The sequence below is a fragment of the Canis lupus genome, chromosome 1 (assembly GCF_048164855.1).
Source record: "Canis lupus baileyi chromosome 1, mCanLup2.hap1, whole genome shotgun sequence".
Classification (NCBI taxonomy): domain Eukaryota; kingdom Metazoa; phylum Chordata; class Mammalia; order Carnivora; family Canidae; genus Canis; species Canis lupus.
Genome location: NC_132838.1, coordinates 27,232,558 through 27,258,874, shown reverse-complemented (window position 1 = coordinate 27,258,874; position 26,317 = coordinate 27,232,558). Strand labels below are relative to the sequence as shown.

Below are 26,317 nucleotides of genomic sequence, written 5' to 3'. Positions count from 1 at the left end.
CCCAAATAAATTAATCTCAACAACCTCTTCACCCTTACCATACACACACAGAATCAATTCACAAGGTTTGTAAAACCAGTTTGGTCACTCCTGGAATTACAAAGATGGGAAACAGGCACTCCTTTTCTATTCATCTGATTCTTAACCTGAAGACAAGACCTACATTTTGCACCATCCTCTCTTTTTTTCCCTCATTTCATTTAACAGCCACCTAGCTGCTCTAATTAAATGGATCTAAATGCATGACCATAGGGGTAAGGACACACAAAAGTATGCAGGGTGAGAAATTTGGGACCATATCATCTACATAAGCAAAATAAGTCTAAAGACTCCAATTACTATTTAAAGTAATGACAAATGACAAATCAAGAAATAGACATTGAAATTTAAAAGCAAATCATTTCTAAGATTCCTCAATGATCACTAATTTCCATTGTATGAAGGAAAAAAAACTTCTCCATAAAGTAAAATTCAATTTTATAAAAATACATATGCCTTAACATCAATAATTTGTTCAATGGAATGCAATGGGTAGATTGGAAATGAATGGGAAGAGTAAAAAGGCACTGAACACATAAGAATTTTGGAAATAATTCTGACACCTCACACTGCTCACCCTCCATTGTCAGGAATGTTCCTTGAAATGTGGATGTAGAGATTATTGACTCTGTCTAAGCAGCATAAACTAAACACTCAAGTGATGTTATTGAGATACTGACCTTGAGTTGTTTTTCTAAGGTATTGATGGGTTGTGCTTTGCTGTCTCTACTCTCACATGGATGCCCTTGTTCCAATGTCAGGTGTCTGTAAGAGCCATTCTGGGGTTAACTGTCAGAGGCTATAGAGGAGAGCACTTTTTCCAGCAAAGTTGAGTGACTCATTCTGGTCCCTAGGAAGGCTGGCTTCACTAGCATCATTTTCTAAGCCTTGTCTTTCTTAAACTTCTCTTGGTCCACGAGACATATAATCTTTTAGCATATCCAGCAGCCTCCTCTGACCATAATCAAGCATCCACTGGGTATTTGGGGAATGTCTGAAACCATGCCAGGGAGTTTGGGGTTCTCACTTCAACTGGGGCCGCTACTTAGATTTGGAAGAAGTCAGGTTAAGACAGTCCCGCAGTGTGTTAGGCAGTTCTGTAAAACAAAAAATGGACTCTTCCAAATCTTCCTTGAAAGAAACACTGGTGGGTCACCCACACTTCCAGTCATATGGTACACACGCACCTCATGTTTCCTCTCCACCATAGTTACTATTAGCACTTCTCTTTACAAGAAAACCTAGGATAATTACTACCCCAGGAGCACATATGTAACATTATGTTTAAGAATATGTCAAGTCAGCGTGTGAGCTACAGTGGCCTGTTTTGTCTCCCACTCAGTGTCAGACACCATGCTCCCTTCTAAAACCAGCAGCCTTCACTGTGACAGCTGCTGCCTGCGGGGTGTGGTGCAGCCGCCTCGACATTCTGCCAAACCACATTCATCATCTTTCTCCTAGGCACTAGCATGATATCTAACATCCCCATTAGTTGGAACTCTGGATCTTCCAACAGAAGAATAATAGAAAATGAGAGAATGGGCCACATAGGAGAGATAAATCATGAAGGATCACATCACCTCATGTAGCAAGACCGTGTGCAGTCTTGAAAAGTTAGTATTACTTTTGAGAGGCTTAGTATTTCTACCAATTGATCACATGACAGAATGCAATAAAGGAGCTCCTTATTTAAGTCAAACCTATAAAAACAGAATGATTATTCCTCAGTTTCTTTTTGTTTCAAGAAGAATTTTCACATATTGTGTTGCTTTAAAGACAAAAGTGCAATGACCCTAATAAAAACCATACTAAGAAAGAGGGGAAGACAGAGTGAAGGAAAACAGAAAAGGAGGGAGGTATGGGAAAAGAGAGAGTGATTGTTACATTTCTCCCCTAGGAAGTCTGGTAAGGGCATGAGCATTTAGTTAGTTTAACTGTAAAATTTAGCATGCAAACTAGGATTTTCTTGGAAGTAGGGTATCTCTAACCAGCTCCAGAGGGGATACTGGAACAGAGGATGTAAATTGGGACTGTACTTGGGCCACACTAGCATACAGAGTCCCCCTAACTTGCTACAGAAAGCTTAGAGGCCCCTCTCAGATTTGATCTTATTTACAAATGATATTTGAGCCACCTTAGTTATCATGTGACATACCATAAGGAGAATAATGTAGGTCCAGACATAAAGAACCTTTCATATAGGGATGCTTGGGTGGCTCAGTGGTTGAGCATCTGCCTTCAGCTGAGGGTATGATCCTAGAGTCCCAAGATCAAGTCCCACATCGGGATCCCTGCATGGAGCCTGCTTTTCCCTCTGCCTGTGTCTCTGCCTCTCTATGCGTGTATGTGTCTCTCATGAATAAATAAATAAAATCTTTTAAAAAAAGAACTTTCATATAAGAAGTGTAATAACTTAGCTGTTTGTTCATTCATTCATCTATATGATAAATATTTACTCCTTTCCTACTATGTGACAGGCACTACACTAGGTATTTGAACTGGATTGAAAAAAAAAATCCCTTAACAATCTGGACATTGATTTGTTCCTATTAATGTGAAAAAGAAATACTTCTCCAAATATTCAAAAAAACTTCAGCTATCTAGAACCTTCAAGAAATGGCCATTAGAGTTTAGTCAAATCATCTGGTGGCTGAGAAGTGCACCATTTTAAGCAATGGCACATTCAATATGGAACCTTTTCTGCAGAAATAATTCCACAATGTGTTATGATGTTAAACATAAATTTTCCTTAGAGAGTCAAGGTGAGAATGATTATACAGTACTAAGGCATACAAATGCCCTCTGGAATTACTAAAGAATACAAAGCTTCTAGTATTAATACCTAAACAGACAGCATGACTCAGCATTTTGCATTCTTATATTTATGTTTGTTTTTGTCTCCTTTTATTGTTTGACTGTCATTTGTCAATAATATAGCGGTAATATACCTAATGGGACAATATGGCATTGTCCCCACTTTACAGATGAGACAATCTGAGGCACAGAGAAATAAAGCAGTTTGCTCAAGGTCAAACACTTGGAATTTGAACTCAGGCAACCCACCACATTTGCCCACTCTGCCATGTAAGCAATGCCCACATCTACCTTAACTAGCTGTGAACTTGAAAACTTTAGAATTATGTAAGAGCAAATATGCTCTCAGATAGCACTTGAGAAACGCAAGCCTATGAGTTTGGGAGAATTGACTACATGACACCTAGATTTGTCGTAGGGTCTATTTCTTTCCCTATGGTTCACAAATACGCCTGTGTAAGTGAAGTCTGTCAGATAACTCAGTTTGCCAAGTTCACTGAGTCTTGGAAATTAATTATAATTAAAATGAAATCATTTTTACAATATAATCTCATATATATTTTGTCCAATTACTCGTAGGTTGCATATTTTCTCATTTGAAATTTAGATTTTTAGGAAAAGTAAAGTGTAATTTTAGTTACGTGAATCTTAAGAATAAAAAGGCAGTTCTTTAGTACAGTAACATGCCAAGAAAGACATCAAGTATCAGGTGATAGAAATTTATAAAACACATGAACAAAGAACCCATTCATCCATTGGCTTATTGAAAAGCAAATGAGAACACTGTGTAGGTTGCTAAGACAACAGAGATGTGATGATTAACTGTGAGATAATGGGCAGAATCTTTTGTCTTTATGAATCAAATTTTTGAAATCTAAGCCCTCATCCGTGTATATATAGCTAAAATGTTAAGAGTATTACTTTAAAAAAAAGCCTTCAGGCTTTTGAGGCCTGATGGTGAAGCAGCTTGAAGTCCTGTAATCAGGACAGAGCCCTGGTCGTAGAGGTTGTGTGTGGTGTGGCAGGGAATCAAGCCCATCCTGCCGCAGTGATGGATGAGTAGCGTGTCAGAGATTACTGCCCACAGGTCAGGAAAAAATTATTTCCAATGGATTAAAATTCTAAGTAAACTTTCAAAATATAGTAAATAACAGACGTAGCAGCTTTTTCTAGAATCTTGCTACTTTAAATTTGAAACTCTGGACTCACTCCCTTTGAGCCTCCTCGCTGTTGCCTGAACACGCAGGGCAGGTTTCCCCTGAAGGGCTGGGCAGTGGCTCATCCGCGCGAGAATGCAGTTCCCCAGCCCTACTCTTGGTTTACTACCAGCTCCTTCAAGTCTTTACTTAAATATTACCCAACTTAAAATTAGAACCTACTCTTTCCCAATACTCTGCAGACTGTTTTGTTCCCTAGCATTTATTATCTTCTAAAATAAGTCATCATGTATGTTCCTGTTGTTCACTGAAGTATCTCAAGGACCCAGACTTGTGCTTGACACAGAAGATGCTCATAAAGTCACTTTAAGGGCAAGAATTAGTGTCCCTCTAAGTGAACTACCAAGAAGAAAACTGTAAAATTTTGTTTCTTCCCACCTTAGGTTGGCCCAACATGCAGAGGGCCCTCCAAAAGTTTCTATTTTCTACTCAATAGTCTAGAAACTTTGCATTAAAGATACCCCAAGTCCAGAATAACCATTAGGATTTGTATAGTTCAGTAACTCCTAAGCAGATCATCATCCAACATGGTATAAACTCAGAGACCCTCACTGCCTCCAACCATAATAATTCTGATTACTCTGATGCAAAGTAGAACCTTGTCTTAGTTCCTTAGGTCCTCTGGATAAAAGTCACTAAACAAATGCTTCTTTATGTGATCTGTTTCTCTGACCAAATTAATTAAAAGCAGCTAACAGTCTCTAGAAAGACTGTTTCATATTATTAACCATAAAGACTTCAGAGGAACTCAGTTTACTGTAAGAGTGGCTGACCAGGACCACAGCCATTCTCAGGGATTCATCACTAATACATGGGGGGAAATCAAGTGCTCTCTCATCTTTTGAGAATAATGCAAGCTGTCAGGAAAAAAGCAGATCCCTCCTGCTGCCACCATGCCTATTTTAAGCTGAATCTATTATTTCATGCTTTATAATATGTTTATTGGTTCTTAATGTAAATAATACATGACGTAGAAAATTTGGAAAATGTGATTAAATCATGAAAAAAATAGTGTATAATGTCACCTCAGAATAATTCCAATTTGCTCAGTGTCTTTCAGACCTTTTAAGTAAGTCTCATAGCTGGCTTTCCTGCCTCCAGGCACCTGTGCCATGGCTACTCTGTCACCACAAGTACAATATAATCATGTTATTACCTAATTAGCAATGCATCCGTAATTTCCCAATACTTGTAAAGATGGGCTGCCAAAATTTCCAATTTGAACTCTAGGTTATTGGTCACGGACTGTATTTCTTTGAATGCGTTTGACAATTTTTTTAAAGGAAAAAACTCCCATAAGTCCAAACCTATATACTCATTTTGGCAAAATTACCTTCAGAGAGAGAGAAATAATTTAAACTGCTATAATGAAGTGCATTCATCAGACAATCATGTAACAACTGGAGGAAGTGGAGAAAGTCATTTACATTTGCAATGGCATTTCAGAGCAGAAAAGGACTGGACCCACTGAATAGCAACTGGTCAGTCTGGGGTCAGGGACAGGAGGAGCAAACGTTGCAAGAAGGGTCTCCAGCAAGACGTGAGTGGAGTGCCTCCTCCTTTGGAAGTACAGCTGCCACTAGGCCTCAAGCTCTCTCGTGCAATCTCTTCTTTGCTGATTTCAGTGTATAGATGTCTGACCTGTGAAATCAAGCTTCAAGTCTCCATAAGAGTGAAAGTCATAACCACTGAGTCATAGGGAAGGAGAGTAGATGAAAAGCTGGGTTATATGAAATGAAGAACTTGGGGAAAGACAGGCCTGGGCAGAGGTAGAAAGTAGAGAGCACTTGTTGGGTATCTATCTGCTCAGCAGTCTTTTCTTGGAAGCTCTTCTCATCACTGCTTCCTATGCTCCCAGAGGTGGCTCCTGAAAGCCAAGTTTCTGTTTTGTGAACCTGTCCCTTTGATGCCACTCCCTTCCCTGGAAATTTGGAGCTGAGATAAAGAAAAAGAGACAGATTCTCATCTAGAGATTTTACCTACAGAGGTAAAAATTATAATATCAGGAGTAGAGTCAATGGGCATTTTCCCCTTACTGTGAGACCTTGAGAGGAAATAAGACCAATCAGCCAATCCTCATCAAGAGAAAAGACAGGAAGTGGCTAAGCAGCCAGGACCTGGGTGAACAAGAAATGACCAGGAAGGCAGTCAGTCCCTGCTCGCACATCTTACAAGTCCAGCAAACCCTCTCTTCTCAGGTTCCCTATAATATCACATCCTTATTTAACATCGGAACAAAGTGACAAAAAATAAATAACCCAAACTCCTCTTTACTGCTTAAACTGCCTCACAGTGGTAGCTAAACCAATGAGTCCTAACAAAAAACACTAGGAATATAAGCTGGCAGCATTCAGTGCTAATTTACCTATTTTGTAGTCTCATTAACCATTTCCCCACATGAATCAAGTGGGACTACTCACCATCTATAAGAAAATCCCCATCAGTTTCAATTTCTAGTCCTTTCTTGTACCTCACTGGGGCTCTCTTTTCCCCATTTCTTTAAGTCTTATCTATTCTTTGACATTCAGCCATAGCCCTAAGCCTTCCGTGCACCTCTTCTTGAACACTTCAGCTTCATAGTGGTCAGGGTTCAAGCTGCACTCTGCGGGTGTTTTCCTATCACCCTCTAATGAAATGAGTTCATCTGTAGAAATACCAAGCAAGTAATGCCCTAAAATGGATGCTTTCAGGAAGCCACACAGTACACAAATATCTTATTTGATTCTAAGGTCTATACAGGAAAACAAGGACAGGAGAAGGGAAAAATGAAAATCAAAGTACATATGTCACTGGCATATTTTTGTCTGGAATGTACTTTCTGAGACCCATTGAAGAGTCATGTATTCTTATGTTACTTTGCAAATAAAGGAAGACTGTAAAATAGGACTAAATGAATATCTAACAGATCAGAATCAAGGCCAACAGGGCAGTAGACAACAGGTGGTTCAAACAGTCCCTGGCTTCTTGCTTCAGACAGCAACTAGGTAAAAACCGTAGGTCTTTATTTTTACCTTCTGCACACAATTCTGTTTTTAAGATTATTTGTTCATACTTCCGCATACACCCTAAATGTCTACTAAATGCTGTCTTTCTGATCAATGAACAGGGCAACCCCATATGGGAAATGCCATTAGGAAAGCTCACTTGAGAAAGTCTGGCAGAAAATGGCAAGGCCCACAGGAACCAAGAGGGCCACATGGAAATTTGCTGTATTAATTCTGAGGTAAGGTGAAGACAGCTTGAACTTTCACAGTGGCAGTGGGAAGGGCCAGATAAAGAGATTCCAAACATAGTTGAGGAAAATTAAATACAACTTGATGACCAAAAGGACTTGGGAAAGGAAAGAGAGAAAGAGGTCAGAGATTACTCTAGAGTCCTGAGGCAAGAGACAGCTGAGAGAATTATCACTGGAAAGAAAAGATCCTGGGGTAGGGAGTGTAACCATATTAATTTTTTTACAAGAGGAGTTTGACATGGCAAAGCAAAATCCCTAATAAAAATGTATTCTGGAGTTGTGGTTACAAGAGATGTTCCAGGAGAGATTACACACTAGATTTGTGTATCTGGAAGTTACTATTCACTAAACAGATATGTACTGAGGACCTGGTATGTGCAGAGCACTGTACTGTATACTAATGATACAACAGGGACCAGAGAAAAGCCAATCTGACCCCTCACCTTGTGGAGCTTATAGTATAGAGAATGAAACAATCAAACAAGGTGCCTCTGAAGGAGAAGCACGCAGGGCCACACAGCTGTATGACAGGGGATCTGGGTCACTGGGCTCTCCAGGGAAGAACTGAGATCCTACAAGGAGGAGATGAAATAAAGTTGATGAGCAAAGCCGGGAGGAAGAGTGTAGCACAAACGAGGAAGGAGCATTCCAGCCTCTGTGGAAGAAGAGTGGCATCTGTGAGAGCAGACCCTGTCACTAGGGAAAGCTTGACTGAAACCAAAGCCAGAGTAGCAGCAGGGACCAGAGCATGCTAGGCATTGTGGGCCACATAGAAACTTGTGAACAAAGGGGCACCTGGGTTGCTCAATGGTTAGGTGTCCCAATTGATTTCTGCTTGGGTCACAATCTCAGGGTCCTGAGATGAAGCCTGTGTCGGGCTCCCCACTTAGTGGAGAATCTGCTTCTCTCCCTCTCCCTCTGCCCCACCACCCACAAGCATGCTCTCTCTCTGTCTCTCAAACAAATAAATAAATAAATCTTTAAAAAAAAAAAAGTTGTGAACAGAAATTACATGTGAAAAACATGAAATGGGAAGCAAGCAAAAAGATCGAAAACAAAACCTATGGATATGAAGACACAAAGCAAAAGCTAAAAACATGCATGTATATGTGAATTAAATATCACTGATGAGGCCCTTTTCCCTTTAACTACAGTCTATCCTTCTTCCCTAATGGGCTTAAGATGTCTTATTCAATTTTAAACATAAAATAAGAAGCTATTCTGTGAGTACCAACCCATAAGGACCTTTCAACATGTATTATTTTACTCTCATTTATTCATTTAATGTTGAAAGAGGAGAGGAAATACACACAAAAAATGAACAAGTATAGAAATAACACTAAGCTGGGCTGACCAGTAAAGATACATCAGCAGGAGTTCCCAATGAACTACAGGAAAAGGCTGATCAGAAACCTGTATAACAAGACACATAGAAAACAATAATCTAACTTTTGAGATTGTTATTTAAATCTTCAAGTATCATTAATTGCTGTCAGGAATTTAGTAGATATACCTTAGACAATCATCTGAGGAAATCAGCTCAATATGCTACCATGACCCAAAGGGTCAAGATATCCCAGATACTGAGGATACAATTGACAGCAACACAGAACACATTCTTCATTCTTACGCAGAATCCCAACTGTTTCCACACCTGTAGGAATCTGTCAACACACATCAGAGAAGGCAAAGTGGACTCAGAAAACTTCCAGTAAATGCTAGCCAAAATGACGAAGAGATTGGAGAGGCATCCTCATGAGGTCAGGCTTTTAAAATGAGATAGAATACTTGCACAATTGGAAAGAAAGAAATTAAGCTATAGTATGACTCAGGTTAACTAAACCATTTTCTATCTAGATTGAGTTCTTTCTCTTCAAATTCCCAAACATGAGAATTAAATCACACTCTCAGAATATCTATCAATCATCTATCATTTTCAGGGCAAGTGTATCTTATATCTTGGAAGAGGCAGTTTTAAACAACTAGAAGAAATTAATAATTACTTTGTGCTGTGATTAGTAATTTTCTGAGTTCTACAGTCCAAAATACTATAGTCTACAGCATTTGCTAGTAATGTAACTAAGTCCAAGAAATGGCTGCAAACCTGGATTAGACAGCCAGAAATTTATGTTACTGAAATTTGCAAATTTGAAAACATGCAACCTGGTAGTAATGAATTTTGATGCTTTTAGAGACAGAATATTGGGCTAGGTGGGCCTGTGATTTGACACAGTGAAATACAAATGCCTGTTTTCCCAAAGTGGTCCTCATTTCTCACGGTTACAAAAAAACACAGCATTTAAATTTTTGACAGGCAATTCTATACCAACAAACATTTCAGATTTCTGGAAACATTACAATAATTATTTTACTAGCAAATAAATATGTACAATTTAATGCCTTAAATATAACATTGTTAAATTATAATTATCTACATAATATGAATTTGTTGCCTTTCAAAGATTTTATACATAGACACTGACTAGATCAAATTCCTGAGTCTCACTGAAATATTAGTTATCAAACTGAGATTCATTCCAGTGCTTCTTTAAAAGCTGGAGAGTCATTTTGCCTTTCTCCTGATAACTAGAAAGTCAATATACACTAAGGCAAATCACAGCACATGACCAAGGCTTTGCTGATTTCAGGAAACCCCATTTCTCAGCAAACCAAATTTCTCATTCTATGAAGTGAGCAAGAGTACACCCTCACCATTACCCACCGAATCATTCTGTTCTACTCTTCACATGGAAAAACTATCATCTTAGCTCATAGGTACCACGAGTACTTCCATATCGTCATACTCTTCCTTAGATTCCCCTACTATAATCTTCTGGTGGTTGGTATTGTGGGCAAGCTGAGAGAAAAAGAAGAGATATATTTCCTAGAAGTCACTTCACACAGTCAATTTCACTGAAATGTTTATTTCTATTCACTCCTTAATTAACAGAAGAAGTAGAAAACAAAATGGCTGGATTTGAGTTTTATTTCCTTTTTGTGTTCCTGATCTCTCTTTGGTGAAAATGCTGTACTAGTTAGTGATCCAAATGGGGAAAAAGTGAAGGGAAACCAAATTCCACCAAAGAAATAATTCAGGTTATCAGGGGGCTATTTTAACATACAAGCATATTTGCATATAGGTTATTTGTCAAGAATGCAGTAAAAAAGGAAATAAATTATTTCCTCACCCCTTATCAGAAAGAACTGAAAGTAGAAAAGTTAAAATATGAGACTTATAGAAATTTCTATAAGCCTCACTTGTCCAGAATCTATTCATTATAGTACAATTAAACAAGATCCATGTATTTTCAGTAAAGACTCAAAGGAGACAAAAATCTACACAAATAAATTCACCATCAACATATGGGAAAAATCAACATAAAATGATAGTTCCATTCATGTTTTAGGGTGGTCTATTCAGTAACAGACACTTTTAGGGTAAGTTAAAGTATGTAAAAATACAGATTTTTGTTTTCTCTCTTATCCATTTTATGGTTAACATTAGTTTTAGGAACAAAGGTCAACAATACTATTACATGATTAGCAACACAGAGGAGAGGGAAAAAAGTCCATTTTTTATGAAGCATAATATATTCCTTCCCATATGACATCAAGTTCAATACAGTTTTATGAGCCTGAGAAAATGTAGTCCCTAATACCTGATTTTTAGTATATACATATAATGTTATTTCTAAGAAGACATTTTTACCTTTCTTACATAGGTCTGTAAAGTCTCTTTTCCCCAATCTACAGGTCACATGTGCAGCCCAAACATTTCTTTCCAAAAGAGGAAAGCCAAGCAAGACAAAGAATTTGCTGATACATATATGTCACCCTAAGAATTTTCCTTACAAAGTTTCCCCAACCAATTTAATTACTTCCCTACTGTAAAAACACTTTCCATCTACAATTATTCTAATCTTTTCCAATCCAAAACCAACACACTATAAAGCTAGATAAATAAATGAATTATATTAGTTTTAGGTTCTAAGTGAGACAGCATTTTATAAGGTATTGGGTCTGTAGCTTGCATGCACTTTATACTGATGCAGTATTTCATTCTTTACTTTAAATTTGTTTAGAATAGAATTATCTAGCCCCAAGCTTTAAATCTGTCTGAATCAATTTCTCTCTCTCTCTCTCCCTCTCTCTCTCACATACACACACACACAGGAAAGGGAGGGAGGGAAAGAGGGAGAGGGAGAAAGAGAATATAGGAAGGTTTGTGGTTCCTAATGAGTATAAAAGAATGTAGCCATATATGTATACTGCTAAAGAAATGCTTCCCGGTGTCTATAATAAAGGCATTTTGTGTGTGTGTGTGTGTGTGTGTGTGTGTGTGTGTATGTGCTGGTGTGTTTAATAGGTGATAAAAACTGAACCTCAGTACATGCATTTAATAAATAATTTTTTGGCATTCTTGAATTCATTGACTGTTCAGTAAGTTATTGTATCATTTTTGTGCAGAATTATATTTAGCCTATTATTATTCTATTGGCATTCCATTACTGCATTAACTAAGTGCCAGTTTTAGCACTCCAATACCTAATACCTATGAATAAATTGAGAAGCCAAGAATAGGCATGTCTCTATGTTACTGATACTTTTAGGGTGTGGAGATTGTCCTTTACACCAGAAGTTAGGAGAGGAGACCAGCCAAGATCAAAATGTACAGGCAACCTTGAACCAATACATGATTCTCAGTCATCTTGAAGGTCTTTCTATCCTGCATTTTAATAAGTAAGGACTGTTTGTTTTTATATTACAAAGACTAAGAGTCATTAGAAATAGATTTGCCTAATTTGACCTATTTATATTACAAATTAGGAAACTTTTAGAAGCAGCTAATCTGTGACAACCCACCTCCTAGATTCTAGTAAGTAAAGATATTTTTCAATTAATATGTATTATACAGTATATATTAATATAATAATACATTATATATTATAAAATCATAAAATATATTTTAAATGGTCTTTAAAAAATAACCACAACTTACCTTAGAAACAAAATTGTACTTTTAAGGCCATATAAGCTGAGATTTGCTAAATAAAAGAATGATCTAATTCTGATTTAAACACACTGACTTCAAAATTTTCTGTTTTTCTTCTAAGTTGTTGATATCAATTGTGAACATAATCAGTTTGGTGGCTTTCTGCTTGTTTAAAATTTAAGCATAATACCATGTCCAAAAATCCTGAGTGGCCTTAAGGGTAAAAAATTTTGACATGAAATATTAATATGGATGATGATACTGCCTTTTTTTTCCCCACAAATCCTCAAGATCAGCTTTGCAAAAACTCTATAATTACTTAAATAACAAGTCACAGGTAGGTCACTCAGAAAGGTCAGCAAAATGATTAGGAAGAAAATGCCCATAAGGAATAGAGTGTGGACCTTTCTTTCTCTCCATGCATCCTGGAATTACTCTGCTTTATAGGAAAAACTTTAATGGTTCATCCACTTCCTAATGCTCTGATAAGCTACTTGTTTATATTTTGATATCTAATTATAAAGGACAAAGACCAAAGCCTGAAAGAACAAATGTCAAAAATCCTGTATCCGGCAGCCCAGGTGGCTCAGCAGTTTAGCGCCACCTTCAGCCCAGGGCGTGATCCTGGAGACTGGGAATCGAGTCCCACGTCAGGTTCCCTGCATGTAGCCTGCTTCTCCCTCTGCCTCTGTCTCTGCCTCTCTCTCTCTCCTCTCTGTGTATTCTCATGAATAAATAAATAAAATCTTTAAAAACAAAATCCTGTATCATATTATATACTCTTGATGGTCCAAAAGAAAAGACCATTTATAATCATTTTTATATAAGATGCATCAGAATTAACTGCATAAGTTATCATACTGCATAAAACGAATGAAGAGTTATTCCAACTGTCCATGTACGACACATGATATATACTTGCTCTCCAAAAAGAATATATGGTGCCCATAAACATTTTCTCTATATCTGTATTGCTGTATTACACCAAGAAAATTACTACTTAACATCATACACTGGATCCAGGAGAACAAAATAAACCAAGACTCACCTCACTATGGAATACAAATTACTTAACATAATAAGCTGTTATATTATTAATATGATACTTAGGATATGTTTATTACTATAATGGTATTTACAATATTTTTACTTATCCATTTAAAATTTAAGCCTGGATTTTGAAATAAAAATGTGTAGGCATGAAAATATCTATTGGATATCTGGTCTATTAAGCACAAACAACAACATGGTGCTAAGTTCCTGTTTGTAGCAGTCTGATCACTTTATTGCATCACTTCTACAGGCTCCAAATAACCAAAAGGAGAATGCCAAGGCAATTTTGATTTTTCCAATTTGGTAACATTTTATTTTCAAAATCTAGCAATGCTTTATCAGAAAAAAAAGAAATACTGTAATTTTATTGATAAACATAGACTAGAAAGTTATTCAGTTTCTTTTTTTTTTAATTTATGATAGTCACACACACACAGAGAGAGAGAGAGAGAGAGAGAGGCAGAGACAAAGACAGAGCATTTTATTTTCAAAATCTAGCAATGCTTTATCAGAAAAAAAAGAAATACTGTAATTTTATTGATAAACATAGACTAGAAAGTTATTCAGTTTCTTTTTTTTTTTTTTAATTTATGATAGTCACACAGAGAGAGAGAGAGAGAGGCAGAGACAAAGACAGAGGGCTCCATGCACCTGGAGCCTGACATGGGATTTGATCCCGGGTCTCCAGGATCCTGCCCTGGGCCAAAGGCAGGCGCTAAACCACTGCGCCACCCAGGGATCCCAGTTATTCAGTTTCTGGAAAAATGTCAGATGTGAATACATTATAAGAAAAGATTAGAAAGATAAATGAAGCTGAGCTCACAGTGAATGCAAAGGAAAGCGTTTTCAAGTATTTCTAAAGGATGTTTCTACTATCATTCTTTAAAGCTGACTTCAATCTGAATCCTTTTTTTTCTTTTTAAGATTTTATTTATCTATTCATGAGAGACAGAGAGAGAGAGAGGGAGAGACACAGGCTGAGGGAGAAGCAGGCCCCATGCAGGGAGCATGACGTGGGACTTGATCCCGGGTCTCCAGGATCACGCCCCAGGCCGAAGGTGGCGCTAAACCACTGAACCACCGGGGCTGCCCCCCGCCCCAGAATCCTTTTTATTCATATTATGATTAACCGTACACTAGCCAATGTAAAATGTAATTTTCATAAAGAAAAGTTCTTAAAGAACCTCAATGTTTCAAATTGCATTGCATCTGGAGTACAACATCCTACTGAGTAGTTAGTTCTCCCAAACTGCCATTTTTCCTTAGTGGAGTCTCAGCCTCTATTTTACAGTACCTGGAATTCTGAGCTTCCGAAACGTCTGATTCTGTGCACGTTTTCTTTACCTGTAAGAAAAAAAAAGGATGGTTATTCTCATAGGAAGATATAACTTCCTCACTCAGGTTCACACACTTGTTGAAGTGAATACAGCTCTGCTCACCAATATCTCTATAAAATCTCCATATTTTCTAGCAGCAGCATGCAGTGTCAAATAGTATATTTCATCATTATCCCATGATCAGCTGCTAAAAGCATTTCCCTAGATTCCATAAGTATGTAAAACGTTCAGCTGAAGTGGCTTGGGACTAGCTTAACTAGGAACAAAGAAACCAAAGAACCAGGTTTCCCACTTAGGAACAAGAAAGCCATACTGTTTTCAATTCACTAAGAAATGTTTTTCCAATTGATACCACTTCTGTCCCCTACCACAGTCACAATAATAAACACCAGGTTCTGGGGGCAAAGCACAGTGTTAGCTAAAATATTCACATATTAATTTTTATTTTCTGAATCCAGTGGCTGTATGTTTTATATATATTTCTCAGCATATCAATTAAGTTTTTAGCATGGCTCACAGATTTCTCATTAATATTTGCAGTATATTTTGCAGACTATATTTCCACTTTGCAGTTTTTAGCCCACAAAAGGTAAAGAATGAAAGTAACTTTTGCTTCTAGGACTTGCTAACCACTTCTGGACAAGAGTGTGTCATACAGTCTCTAAAAGAAGGTAAAGCACAAATCCATTGTCTTTCACATTTAATTTCAAGCATAGATACTTTATCTGATTATAATGGCCTTAATTTGTCCATATATAATGTAAGGTACTTTGGATGTAATGTACATAAGTAAATGTAATGTATAGTAAAGCAATATATAAGTAAAGTAATATATATACATTACACGCAAGGTAGACTCAATTTGATGTACATTATATATATGCATGCATGTATATTATATGCAAAGTAGACTCAATTTTTAAAATTCCTGGGGGATCCCTGGGTGGCGCAGCAGTTTGGTGCCTGCCTTTGGCCCAGGGCGCAATCCTAGAGACCTGGGATCGAGTCCCACGTCGGGCTCTCGATGCATGGAGCCTGCTTCTCCCTCTGCCTGTGTCTCTCTCTCTCTCTGTGACTATCATAAATAAATAAGTTGAAAAAAAATTAAAAATATTAAAAAATTCCTTAGTGAATGTGGAGCACAAACAATATACATTTACAAGCCCACTGTTAGATTCTCTGGGTGTTAATACTGTGAGGATCCATTTATGCAACCTAAGGAATCTGGGGCATTTTAAATTCTAACATGAAGCTTCAAAGTGAAAAGTCTACTGGATATGCACCATTGGGCACACACCATGAGTGTCAACTGTGATACTAATGGCATCACTTAAGAGTAAGTTTTGAGGGATGCCCGGGTGGCTCAGTCAGTAAAGCATCTGACTTTGGCTTAGGCCATGATCTCGGGGTCCTGAGATCAACCCCTGCATTAGGCACTCTGCTCAGCAGGGAGTCTGCTCTCTCTGCCCCTCTCCCCACTCATGTATGGGCCTGTGTGCTCTCTTTCTAATAAAATCTTTTTAAAAAGAGTAAGTTTTGAATTTTAACGATGCAGCATCATCTTTCCAGCTCATCAAGTAATTCTTTCCTCCTCTGACTCAGAAGAATACTTAAAAAACAAATACACAAAAAACTCCTATGCTTTCAAATATCTTTTGCTTTCATCTCTAAGCCTAGACGTTTTCATCATCTGGAAAATCAATTATTTTGCTTGATCAACCACACTCTCTTTTGCATCCTGTATATACATTTATACAATATGAAAATAAAACTGATGAGCAAGGGGATTATCATCCCTTTCCAATCCTGTAACATCATCTATGCTCTTAACATGGAACTCAGCACTGTAAGATGAAAGGATGAAGGAATATTTTCAAGAGCAATTAGTTAAAAAGAAAAAAAAGAAAAGTTTAAAAAAGGAAGACTTTTCTTAAAATATAAACAAAATTTAATACAAACCCCACAAAAGTCTTATATCCACTAAAAATTGTCCAAAAAGAAAAAAAAAAGCAAAAAAAAAAAAAAAAGCTATAAGGGAAGTATACCAGAACAAAATCATTATTTCCCACTGGTTCCTTCCTATGATTCCTCATCAGAAGCTATATGAACTACCCAATGAATATGCAGAATCACCTCAGACTGATCCTTAAGACTATGATGACTGGACTTTGGGACTGGCTGAAGAAGCTCCAAACCACACTAGCAAATAAATATATACTCCCGGGCAGCCCTGGTGGCTCAGTGGTTTAATGCCACCTTCACCCCAGGGCGTGATCCTGGAGACCAGGAATCGAGTCCCGCGTCGGGCTCCCTGCATGGAGCCTGCTTCTCCCTCTGCCTGTGCCTCTGCCTCTCTCTCTCTCTCTCTCTCATAAATAAATGGAAAAATCTTAAAAAAAAAAAAAACTAATCTAATTAAATATATACTCCCAAAGCAAGAGTCAGAACTAGACAAGCCTCCTATGGCTTAAAAACAAAAATTATTTTAATAGTCATGGCTTTATAAAGCATCATTCTCCAAATAATTAACCAGAAAGTGCTAATTATTTTAATTTATCCTCAAAGTAGTAATTATAATATAATGGCAGAGAACACATGTACTGATTACCCACTGTCTAGTAAAAAACCACTGAGTCTCAGATTTGTAGCTAATGCTAAATAAGTATGTGATCAAAGACTAAAGTAGATACAGATACTCGTTATCTATAAATATTGCCAGAGCTATAAATTCTACAAAGTGATTCTTTTTAGGAGTTTCATTCATTTGTTCAAGGTCAAATGAAGGGAGAATAATATTTAGGGTACCATGACTGCTGTAAGAAAGGTCTATGCAGTGTTATGGATGCTCAGAGGACAACCTATCCCAGCCAAAGGAAAATGAGGAGAGCCACAAAGGAAGTGACCTCTCAACTGAGTCTTCAAAAATAAAGTCTTCAAAGACTAGATTTAGAGAAAGGCATTTCAATACCATGAGATTTGCCGGCAGAATCCTATTATTAAGAATACCTTATATATGACAAAGAATTCAGAATTTAATCTTTGGGCAATCAAGACCATTGAAAAGTTTTAAGAGACAGCCTCGGTAGAGATGATCTAAAAGATAGTGTGGAAGGGGGACGAGGTGAAGGCTGCAGAGTCTAATGCAACAGGAGAGAGACGTTAAGCTCCATGAAAGCAGCTCCATGAAGTTTGCACTGATCTTGCATATCACTACTTCCTTAGCCTTGAGTAGATATTCTCTGTTATGATCTGAATGTTTGTTTCCTCCCAGAAGGCATATGTTGAAATCCCAACCCCCAGAGATTATGAGGTGGGGTCTCTGGCAGGTGCCTAGGTCATCAGGGTGGAGCCTTTATGAATGGGATTGATGCTTTTGTGAAAGAGACCCCACAGAGCTCCCTAGCCTTTCAACCACGTCAGAACACAGCAAGAAGGCATTGGCTATGATCCAGGAAGCAAGGCTCTCACTGCACGACCATGCTAGTGCCTTGATCTTGGACTTCCAGCAACCAGAACCATCAGAAATAAATTTATATTGTTTATAATATATCCAGTCTGTGGTGCTTTGATATGGCACCCCAATGGATTCAGACACTTCACTTAGCTTACTAAGTGAATCACATTCAATCCATTGGTGACCAATGGTGATGACCTAAATTATGACAAGAGCCTTGAGGACAGAGGTGAGAGGATGTTTTTGACAGATATTCCTAAAATGTAATTGACAGAATAAGCTACTAACTGAAGCAAAACATAAAGATGAATATGATCTGATCTTTTAATCTGCCCTTGGAAAGAAAATTTGGTAATACCAAAGACCAAAAAAGATGTTAACTTATAACTTCCTTAAAATACTTCAAAAAACCCTATCTTATTTCTGAACTGATGGAGAAAAAGTTAAATGAATCATTGAGAAACGTGTATGTTTATTGTGTCTTGATCACAGAACTAGAAGGCAGATGGACAGTTTTACCTAAATTTGAACACACACTCCCATCTGAGAGATCAACAACACTTCATTAAATCATGGCTGATGAAGTATATATGCTATCGGAGAAAGTATATGCTTACAAAACCTATAGAACCTTCTGTCTTCAGTGATCACCAATTTAGTTTTGAATTTGTTTTTGAAAAAAGGCAAAACAAGCAGGCCAAGAAATGAGGCAGATATTCATGCCCATAATTTAAATCCAAATCCTGGCTTTCCTAAGACACACTAGGAGGTGGGCAAAAAATATGCCAAGAGGTAAAGGATGAAAAGTGTTAAATGCAGTCAACAGGCTGCACTAATGTGATTTTTTTACTCTACTTAACATAAAACTACATGCAAAATCAAAGTGAAATGAAAACAAATTATATGTTTAAAAAAATTATTCAGTATGTAATTAACATAAAAATATCAAATCACTGAATTTTTGGAATGAATGAATGAATGATAGCTAAAAGTTTTAAGTGTTTATGAGATGCCAGGCACAAAGCTTAAGTAGAAACTATTTTTACCCAATTCATAGATGAGAATACTGAGAACCAGGAAGATTAATCTATAAGCAAGTTGTGTAGGAAACTTCAGATCCACATTTATAAAGGTATTTTAACCAGTACATTAAGAACCTAAAATTCATAAATATACAACCTAAAATGTTTAAACTTAAGATTAAAATGTCCTATTTGCAAGTTGAATTTTTACTATATTAATGATAATTGTTGCCATTTATTAAGCAATTATTTTTTTCCACTCACTGTGCTGGACTATGTACATATGTAATCTCATTTACTCTATGAAGACAGGTATGATGGATGAAATCCTGCTATACTATTTAAAAACTAGAGCTCAAAGAGGTTTAAACAACTTGCCCAATGTCCTACAGCTACACTGACAGGGATGGAATCAGAACTGATTGAATACTATATATCAAGTCTCTCTCTCTCTCTCTCTGTTAGATCTGCCAGTTGCTTTTGTATGTTTTTTAAAACTAAGAGTTAAAACATCCCATGGGAAAAATTTTAAAGAACCTACTAGTTACTTCTTGTAACACATCAACAATTTAAGTAATCTTTTAAATTGGGCTACTGAAGTAACCTATCTTTATCAAGCACTAACATTTAAAGTCCATATATGCAAAAAGAAATTATCCAAATATCTCTAGCATTTGATGCTGCTGCCAACACTACAACAACTCTAAAAAAAGTCTACCATGAAAAACAACTTCTGTTATTTTGTTGGTGTTTTATGTCTGAAATATCACGAGTGGCTCATTCAACAGATCTTTATTGAGTGCACTGGGTATCATTCTAGGCATGGAAAGAACCAGACCTGAGGAGTCCAACAGAGTAGCCACTAGCCACATTTGGTCATTTAAAACTTGGAATGCAGCTAGTCTAAACTGAGGTGTGCTATAAGTGCAAAAGGCACAAAGGATTTCAAAGAAATGAAAAAAATGGAGATATTTTACATGAATAAAATGTAAATATCTCAGTATTTTTTATATTGAGAAATGAAATATACTGGATTAATAAAATAATTTCCTGCTTTTATTTTTCTTAGGCAGCTACTAAAAAACTTAAAATACACATGTGGCTTACACACTATTTCTGTTGAACAAAGTTGACTTAGACAAACAAAAGCCTGCCTGCATGGATCTTGCATCCTAGTGGAGAAGATATGCAATAAATCTGTAAACAGCAAACAAAGAATATGTCAACAATAAGTTCCAAGAGAAAGCAGAACAAAGGGGTAGAGAACACTGCTCAATAATATTGCAATAGTTAGACAATTATAAAAGTAGTTCTAATTTCATAATACCATTCATTCTTCCAGTTTTTTAGGCTGTTTGTATGTTAGTAATGTAAACTATTCTTTTTAAATGAATTGTAGGGGTGCCAAGGTGGCTTAGTGGTTGAGCATCTCCTTTGGCTCAGGTCATGATCCTGGGGTCCTGGGATCGCAGGAGCCACAGGGAGCCTGCTTCTCCCTCTGCCTGTGTCTCTGCCTCTCTCTGTGTCTCTCATGAATAAATAAATACAATCTTAAAAAAATTAATAAATGAATTGTAAAGAATGTGGGATTTAGTATTGAGAGTAATCAATAATTTTAATGTCTGGAAAATATATGCAGAATATATCATCTCTAGAATTTTTTCATTATGACTATTATATTCATATATAAAAAAACCTTAAAATTTTTCATATATTCTAATCACTACATCCTTTGAGAAACTTACAATTTTCTCAGGAAAAACAGAATTAACTCATTTAAAAAAATTGCAAGGAAGAACAATTTTCTTTTATCTCATTCACCGTCTTCTAAAAAAGCTGGAGCCAATTATCCCAATTATTTTCTACTTAATCTAGTTGTTTATAATTGTAAAACATTAAAGATAATTTAAAAAATAAAGGATAGAATAATAGATGATATTTTAAAATGACTTCTTTTGTAACTTCATTTTGTTTTGAAATGAACTTTAGTGATTAAGTCTTAAAATATACTATACAGTGATAATAATTAATTCTGCAACTATAAACCCAAGGTGAAAACTTCAAAGATGAAAGTTTGCTGATATAATGAATAAATCATTATATGTATCTTTATGGATGGTGTGTAAGACAATATTTATTTCTTCACTAACCTGTGTAGGAAATATAATGTAAATTAGATTTTTTTTGATATGTGATTTTCTTTTTTTTTTTTATTTTTATTTATTTATGATAGTCACAGAGAGAGTGAGAGAGAGAGAGAGAGAGAGGCAGAGACATAGGCAGAGGGAGAAGCAGGCTCCATGCACCGGGAGCCCGATGTGGGATTCGATCCCAGGTCTCCAGGATCGCGCCCTGGGCCAAAGGCAGGCGTTAAACCGCTGTGCCACCTAGTGATCCCTGTAAATTAGATTTGAATGCAGTATGTTTAAGGAAAAAAGAAATAAAAAGACATAAAAATAAAATTTGTCCTCCAAATGCAAATTATTTTATGGATTATTGCATGGAAAATTCTTTGTAAACACAGAAAGCGCATGGAAAATTCTTTGTAAACACAGAAAGTGACATAAGTCAACAACAAAATTTAGGTTGCCAACTTTGGTTGTATCTCAAATAAAATGCTCTAAAATGCAAATCTGACTGAATAAACAATATATATACAATTACTATAATGTATCAGTGCCCAGTGTCTTGTCTTAATATACATATTATAAAATGTATTTTATGACTGGATTGGATAAATGTGTTAAATAATTGTCCAATAAAGCAGAATAGGTATCTAACTTCAGTTACCTTAAGTTCTGACTTAGTGAAAATAAGAGACTTCCTGAAATATCCTTTGTTATTACATTTTTCATATTTCCAAATACTTAGAAGTTAGTCATATCTGAATTCCAAATTACACAATGGAATGAAAACGTATTTCTTAAAATTATTTCAGCTGTATTCTTGGAATGTAACTTATGCTCTCATTAAAAATACATTTTAATTAGATGACCTCTTTAAAACATTTAATTTTTTTCAATTAGTTGAAATAGCTGATAATTTTCATGGGCTTCCTCAAATCATCTTGTTTTCAAGTTAGTAGCATTAAATAAATATGAATTAAAATATGCTTTTTTAAATTTTACTTCAGAATGCATGTAGTAACATAACTAACAAAATATAAAAGTATATGAATTAATTTTTAAAAATTGAGCCAAAATTGGGATGCCTGGATGGCTCAGTGGTTAAGCTCTGCTTTTGGCTCAGGGCATGATCCTGGAATGGAGTTCAGGGATTGAATCCCACATCGGGGCCCCTGAGGGGGGCCTGCTTCTCCTCCCTCTGCCTGTGTCTCTGCCTCTTTCTCTGTGTCGCTCATGAATAAATAAATATTTTTTTTAATTGAGCCAAAATAATAATAGTTGGAGTATTCAACAAAATATGGAGGCTTTTACCAAAAATTATTTTAGGTATTTATTTACTTGGATTAGTCAAATAGAATATACCTACATTTTGTAAATTTAATATTCACAGGTTAATACCACTCTAGAACTTAGTACAGGATATACACTTTAATGACATAATCTATGATTATTTATGTAACCAAGTAATTATAGTTTGTTGAAAAGATCAGCATAGAATTGCTATTCTGCTAGTAGTCCCATACAAATACAAACTTAGACACCATCTAAATCAGCTTCAACAAAAATGTCTCCACATTCCTCAACAAGACCTATTTTACATTTTTCTATGTTACAGTTCATTTTTTAATTTCTAAAAACGACGCATAAAAACATTTTTGGAACACAAAGGTTGTCATGTAAATTTGTAAATTAAAAAAATATATACCACTGTTTTAATATACCCATACAAACTGAGAGTCTTTTCAAAATAAAATAATATAATATAAATAACATAAAATAAAATGCCATTCTGCCAAATGGTAGTCAAAAAATTAAGGTCTTGGGAACAGACTTTATAAAAATCTAATTAATAAATAATCTAAATCTACTTTTATAAAGTGTCATTCTTTCTGAAAAACTCTCTAAGAAAGCATCTCTAAGATGCATACATTTCTGAAATCCTTCTCATGGAGTTCATAATATTTTTTTACTCTTCTCTTAGCATATCCCTTTTCAACCTCTGTAACATTGCTTCCGCAAGCTTCTCCTCTGCAACACCAAGGATCATTTTTCCAAAGCCCAAGCTATTTATTTATTATAAAAGTGAGAGAACTCTACAACATAACTGGAAATCTGCATCCACTTTAGTTCAAAGAAAAATTGCCATATCCTTTAATTGCTATACATAGATAAAATACAAAGATATAATTGCATACTCCGTTTTTAACTGCAACAGTAAACAAAATAAACATGTATACTAAGAATAGTAGGGTTAGAGCGTTAATAAGTAAAAATCCACCACTAAAAACCTGAAGTAGAAATTATTTTTACCCTCTAGTACTGGACTGTCATGGGCAAGATCTTGCTTGATTTCTGGCCTTGAAAGCAGGGGGCCTTCCAGGACCAGGTTTGGGGGAGGGAGGTTATATAAAATCACCCCCGGGGGAGGAATTATATTTTAAAAGTAAAAAATCTTATAGGCTATAACTCTTCATCAACTACAACTGTCACAACAGCTTTCACATTATTTGAGAGTTCATTGCAAGGTTGGATGTATCTAAAGCCCAATTTAGTAACAATGACTCAGGGAAGTAAAGCATAATTATATATGTACAGCATATAAGTTTTAAATCAAATGTCAAATCTTATAAGCTCTTAGAATTTGGAAGCACATTTTCTCCTTAATTATGCCATAGTCCTTTGTCACCTGCCATAAACTCCACATACACTATATGAAATATCCAGAAAAATTTCAAACTCCTTCTAATGGTATGTTTTTTCATTATTACCCAACAGGGACTATATCAAAGGTAACAGAGTACTTAAAATGCCACAAAAGGAACCATAAGATGCCCTAACATATCATGTTACAGCACATATGAAAGGTTTTCTTTTTCCCTTCATGTTTGGAAACGAGACTAGATTGTTCAACCATGATACTCTACCTAAATATGACAGATAAGTCTTAAAAGGACTTCTTATTTTTTTTTTTTTTTTTGTCTCACAAATGTGTGCTATAAACACCTAAGAGATATTAACCTTAGATCTTGGTCTCCTTTCTACATTATGTTTATATGTTTCTTTGCAGTCCTGGGTGTCACAAGGAGACAGTATTAACACATCAAAAAAGCAAAATGGAATATTCAATTCTAAACAAAAAACTAGTTCTTAATGAGCATAATGTTAATTTGGTAGAAGCTACTGCAATTAAATTCACATTGCTGACTCTTCTATACATTTTCTCAATGAACCAGGAAAGAATAATTCCACCAATATTAAATATAAAAATCTTTTAGCTTTAGATTTCCCTCCATCCAAGTGAAAATTTATGAATTCACACAAATAATGCTTTAAAATAATCTTAAGAATTGATCTTATTCCCCTAAATAGACAAGTCTTGCTAATGTTTTTGGCAACACCTTCTTTATCTTTGTGGGGTTCCCTCCTCCCTTTTTTTAGATATTGGAATGTTTTGGCCACAAGGTTAAGAAAAATTTCCCCATTTATCATGATCTGCCAAGCACAACAGGTCCCCAGACAATGCAGCCTTCTTCCACTTAACAAATTCAGCTCATCTTAGCCATAAGACTTCAAAAGAATTTAGCCACAGGCAAAGATTAGCAATCATTTGTTTTGCAGCATAAACATTAATCATAGTGTAACATGCTCTGGTGTACCTAACATTGTTTGTCTATTAGGTATAACTGATAACTGACCTTTTCAATTTGAATGATAACTAATATAGAGATAATCTGGTTTACTAATGTGTATTTATATAATTTATATGTAATAATTTTAGTAAAAGCTTCTGGTAAAATCTTAGTTTGAAACATATATATAAATTCTAAAAGATATTTTCAGTTAATATATAAAAACTCTCCTAATGTGTCCAAAGGTATCATAGTAACTTAAGGAAAATTGAGAAATCCTTTGACTTTAGAAACAAATTGATAGAATGTAAACAATAAAATGTTAGAGGTAATTTTAAATTGGGCATATGATGTAAATACTTCTGGCATACATCTATAGATTAATCTGAAGATTATTTATATCTGATATAAATACTTCTGGTACTTTTATATTGATTTTTAAAAAGTATACACAGAGCTGTATTTTCTAATTTTGTAAATTTTAAATTATTGATCTCCCATTTAAATGACAACTTTTATAAAGAGGAAATCCTGGGGTGTTGGCATCATTTTTTAAACTAAACTATATACAATAGTAAAAAATATATATATTTGTAGCACTATTTATTTTAATCATATATATTTTACAATTTTTAGCAACTTTTTCAGCTTTAAAATATAGTTTTATATTAAATCCATCTTGCAAACCATTGTTATAAAAACCTTATAAATCACCTTTCCTTAGATTTTCATCCTAAAATGAAATTCCTCATTAGCCGAGTTAATAAAACACATTGTGACATATTTTACACACTAAGAAACACAAATTATAGATTCTGAGTAGATTTTCTAACAAATTATTATTATTATTAAAGATTTTATTTCTTTATTCATGAGAGACACAGAGAGAGGCAGAGACACAGGCAGAAGGAGAAGCAGGCTCCGGCACAAGGAGTCCTATGTGGGACTGAGTCCCAGGACCGGGATCACACCCTGAACTGAAGGCAGACTCTCAACTGCTGAGCCACCCAGCTGTCTCTTTTCTAACAAATTAAATTAAATTACATTAACATTTCTTATTACTCGAAAGCTAAGAGCATATGATAAAAGTTTCACATAAAACATTTCACACATACAAATATGTAATAAGAAGAAATTTTCCTATTAACTGTATAAGTTCAAGTAAAAACTAAGCAATTTATTATAAGCCTCTTTTAAATGTAGAACTTGATTCCCTACAAGAAGTGAGATTTATTCAAGTAATTTCATAGGCTTGTGGCCCTAAATCTTTATCTACCATAAGGAATAGAGTACCCTCTGCAGTCTTGAAGCAAAATGGATCCACATAGTGGCTAAACTCAAAGGTTAAAGAGTAAAGGAATCATAGATTAGGTCTATCTGTAGTGAAGGTCTCATTCT

The 26,317-nt window shown here is 35.7% G+C and overlaps 1 protein-coding gene and 1 long non-coding RNA gene across 14 annotated transcripts in view; one reads left to right on the top strand and one right to left on the bottom strand.

Annotated features, from left to right (window-relative positions):
• EYA4 (EYA transcriptional coactivator and phosphatase 4) overlaps nucleotides 1-26,317 on the bottom strand; it is a 306,653-nt gene that overhangs the window by 118,116 nt on the left and 162,220 nt on the right. For all 11 annotated transcript variants that reach the window (XM_072824123.1, XM_072824116.1, XM_072824125.1 and 8 more), the window contains exon 3: nucleotides 14,646-14,695. In XM_072824123.1, the coding sequence (XP_072680224.1) occupies nucleotides 14,646-14,695 (50 nt within the window). The remainder of the gene's footprint in view (nucleotides 1-14,645; nucleotides 14,696-26,317) is intronic.
• Nucleotides 3,699-26,317, top strand: part of LOC140632293 (uncharacterized) — a 28,789-nt gene continuing 6,170 nt past the window's right edge. Inside the window, exons 1-4 of one of the 3 annotated variants that reach the window (XR_012029814.1) lie at nucleotides 3,699-3,940; nucleotides 7,177-7,293; nucleotides 12,133-12,181; nucleotides 15,308-15,359. This is a non-coding gene — a long non-coding RNA (uncharacterized lncRNA). Of the gene's footprint in view, nucleotides 3,941-7,176; nucleotides 7,294-12,132; nucleotides 12,182-12,822; nucleotides 12,992-15,307; nucleotides 15,360-26,317 lie in introns of those variants that run through there. The other 2 variants (XR_012029817.1, XR_012029819.1) reach the window with 2 other exon arrangements.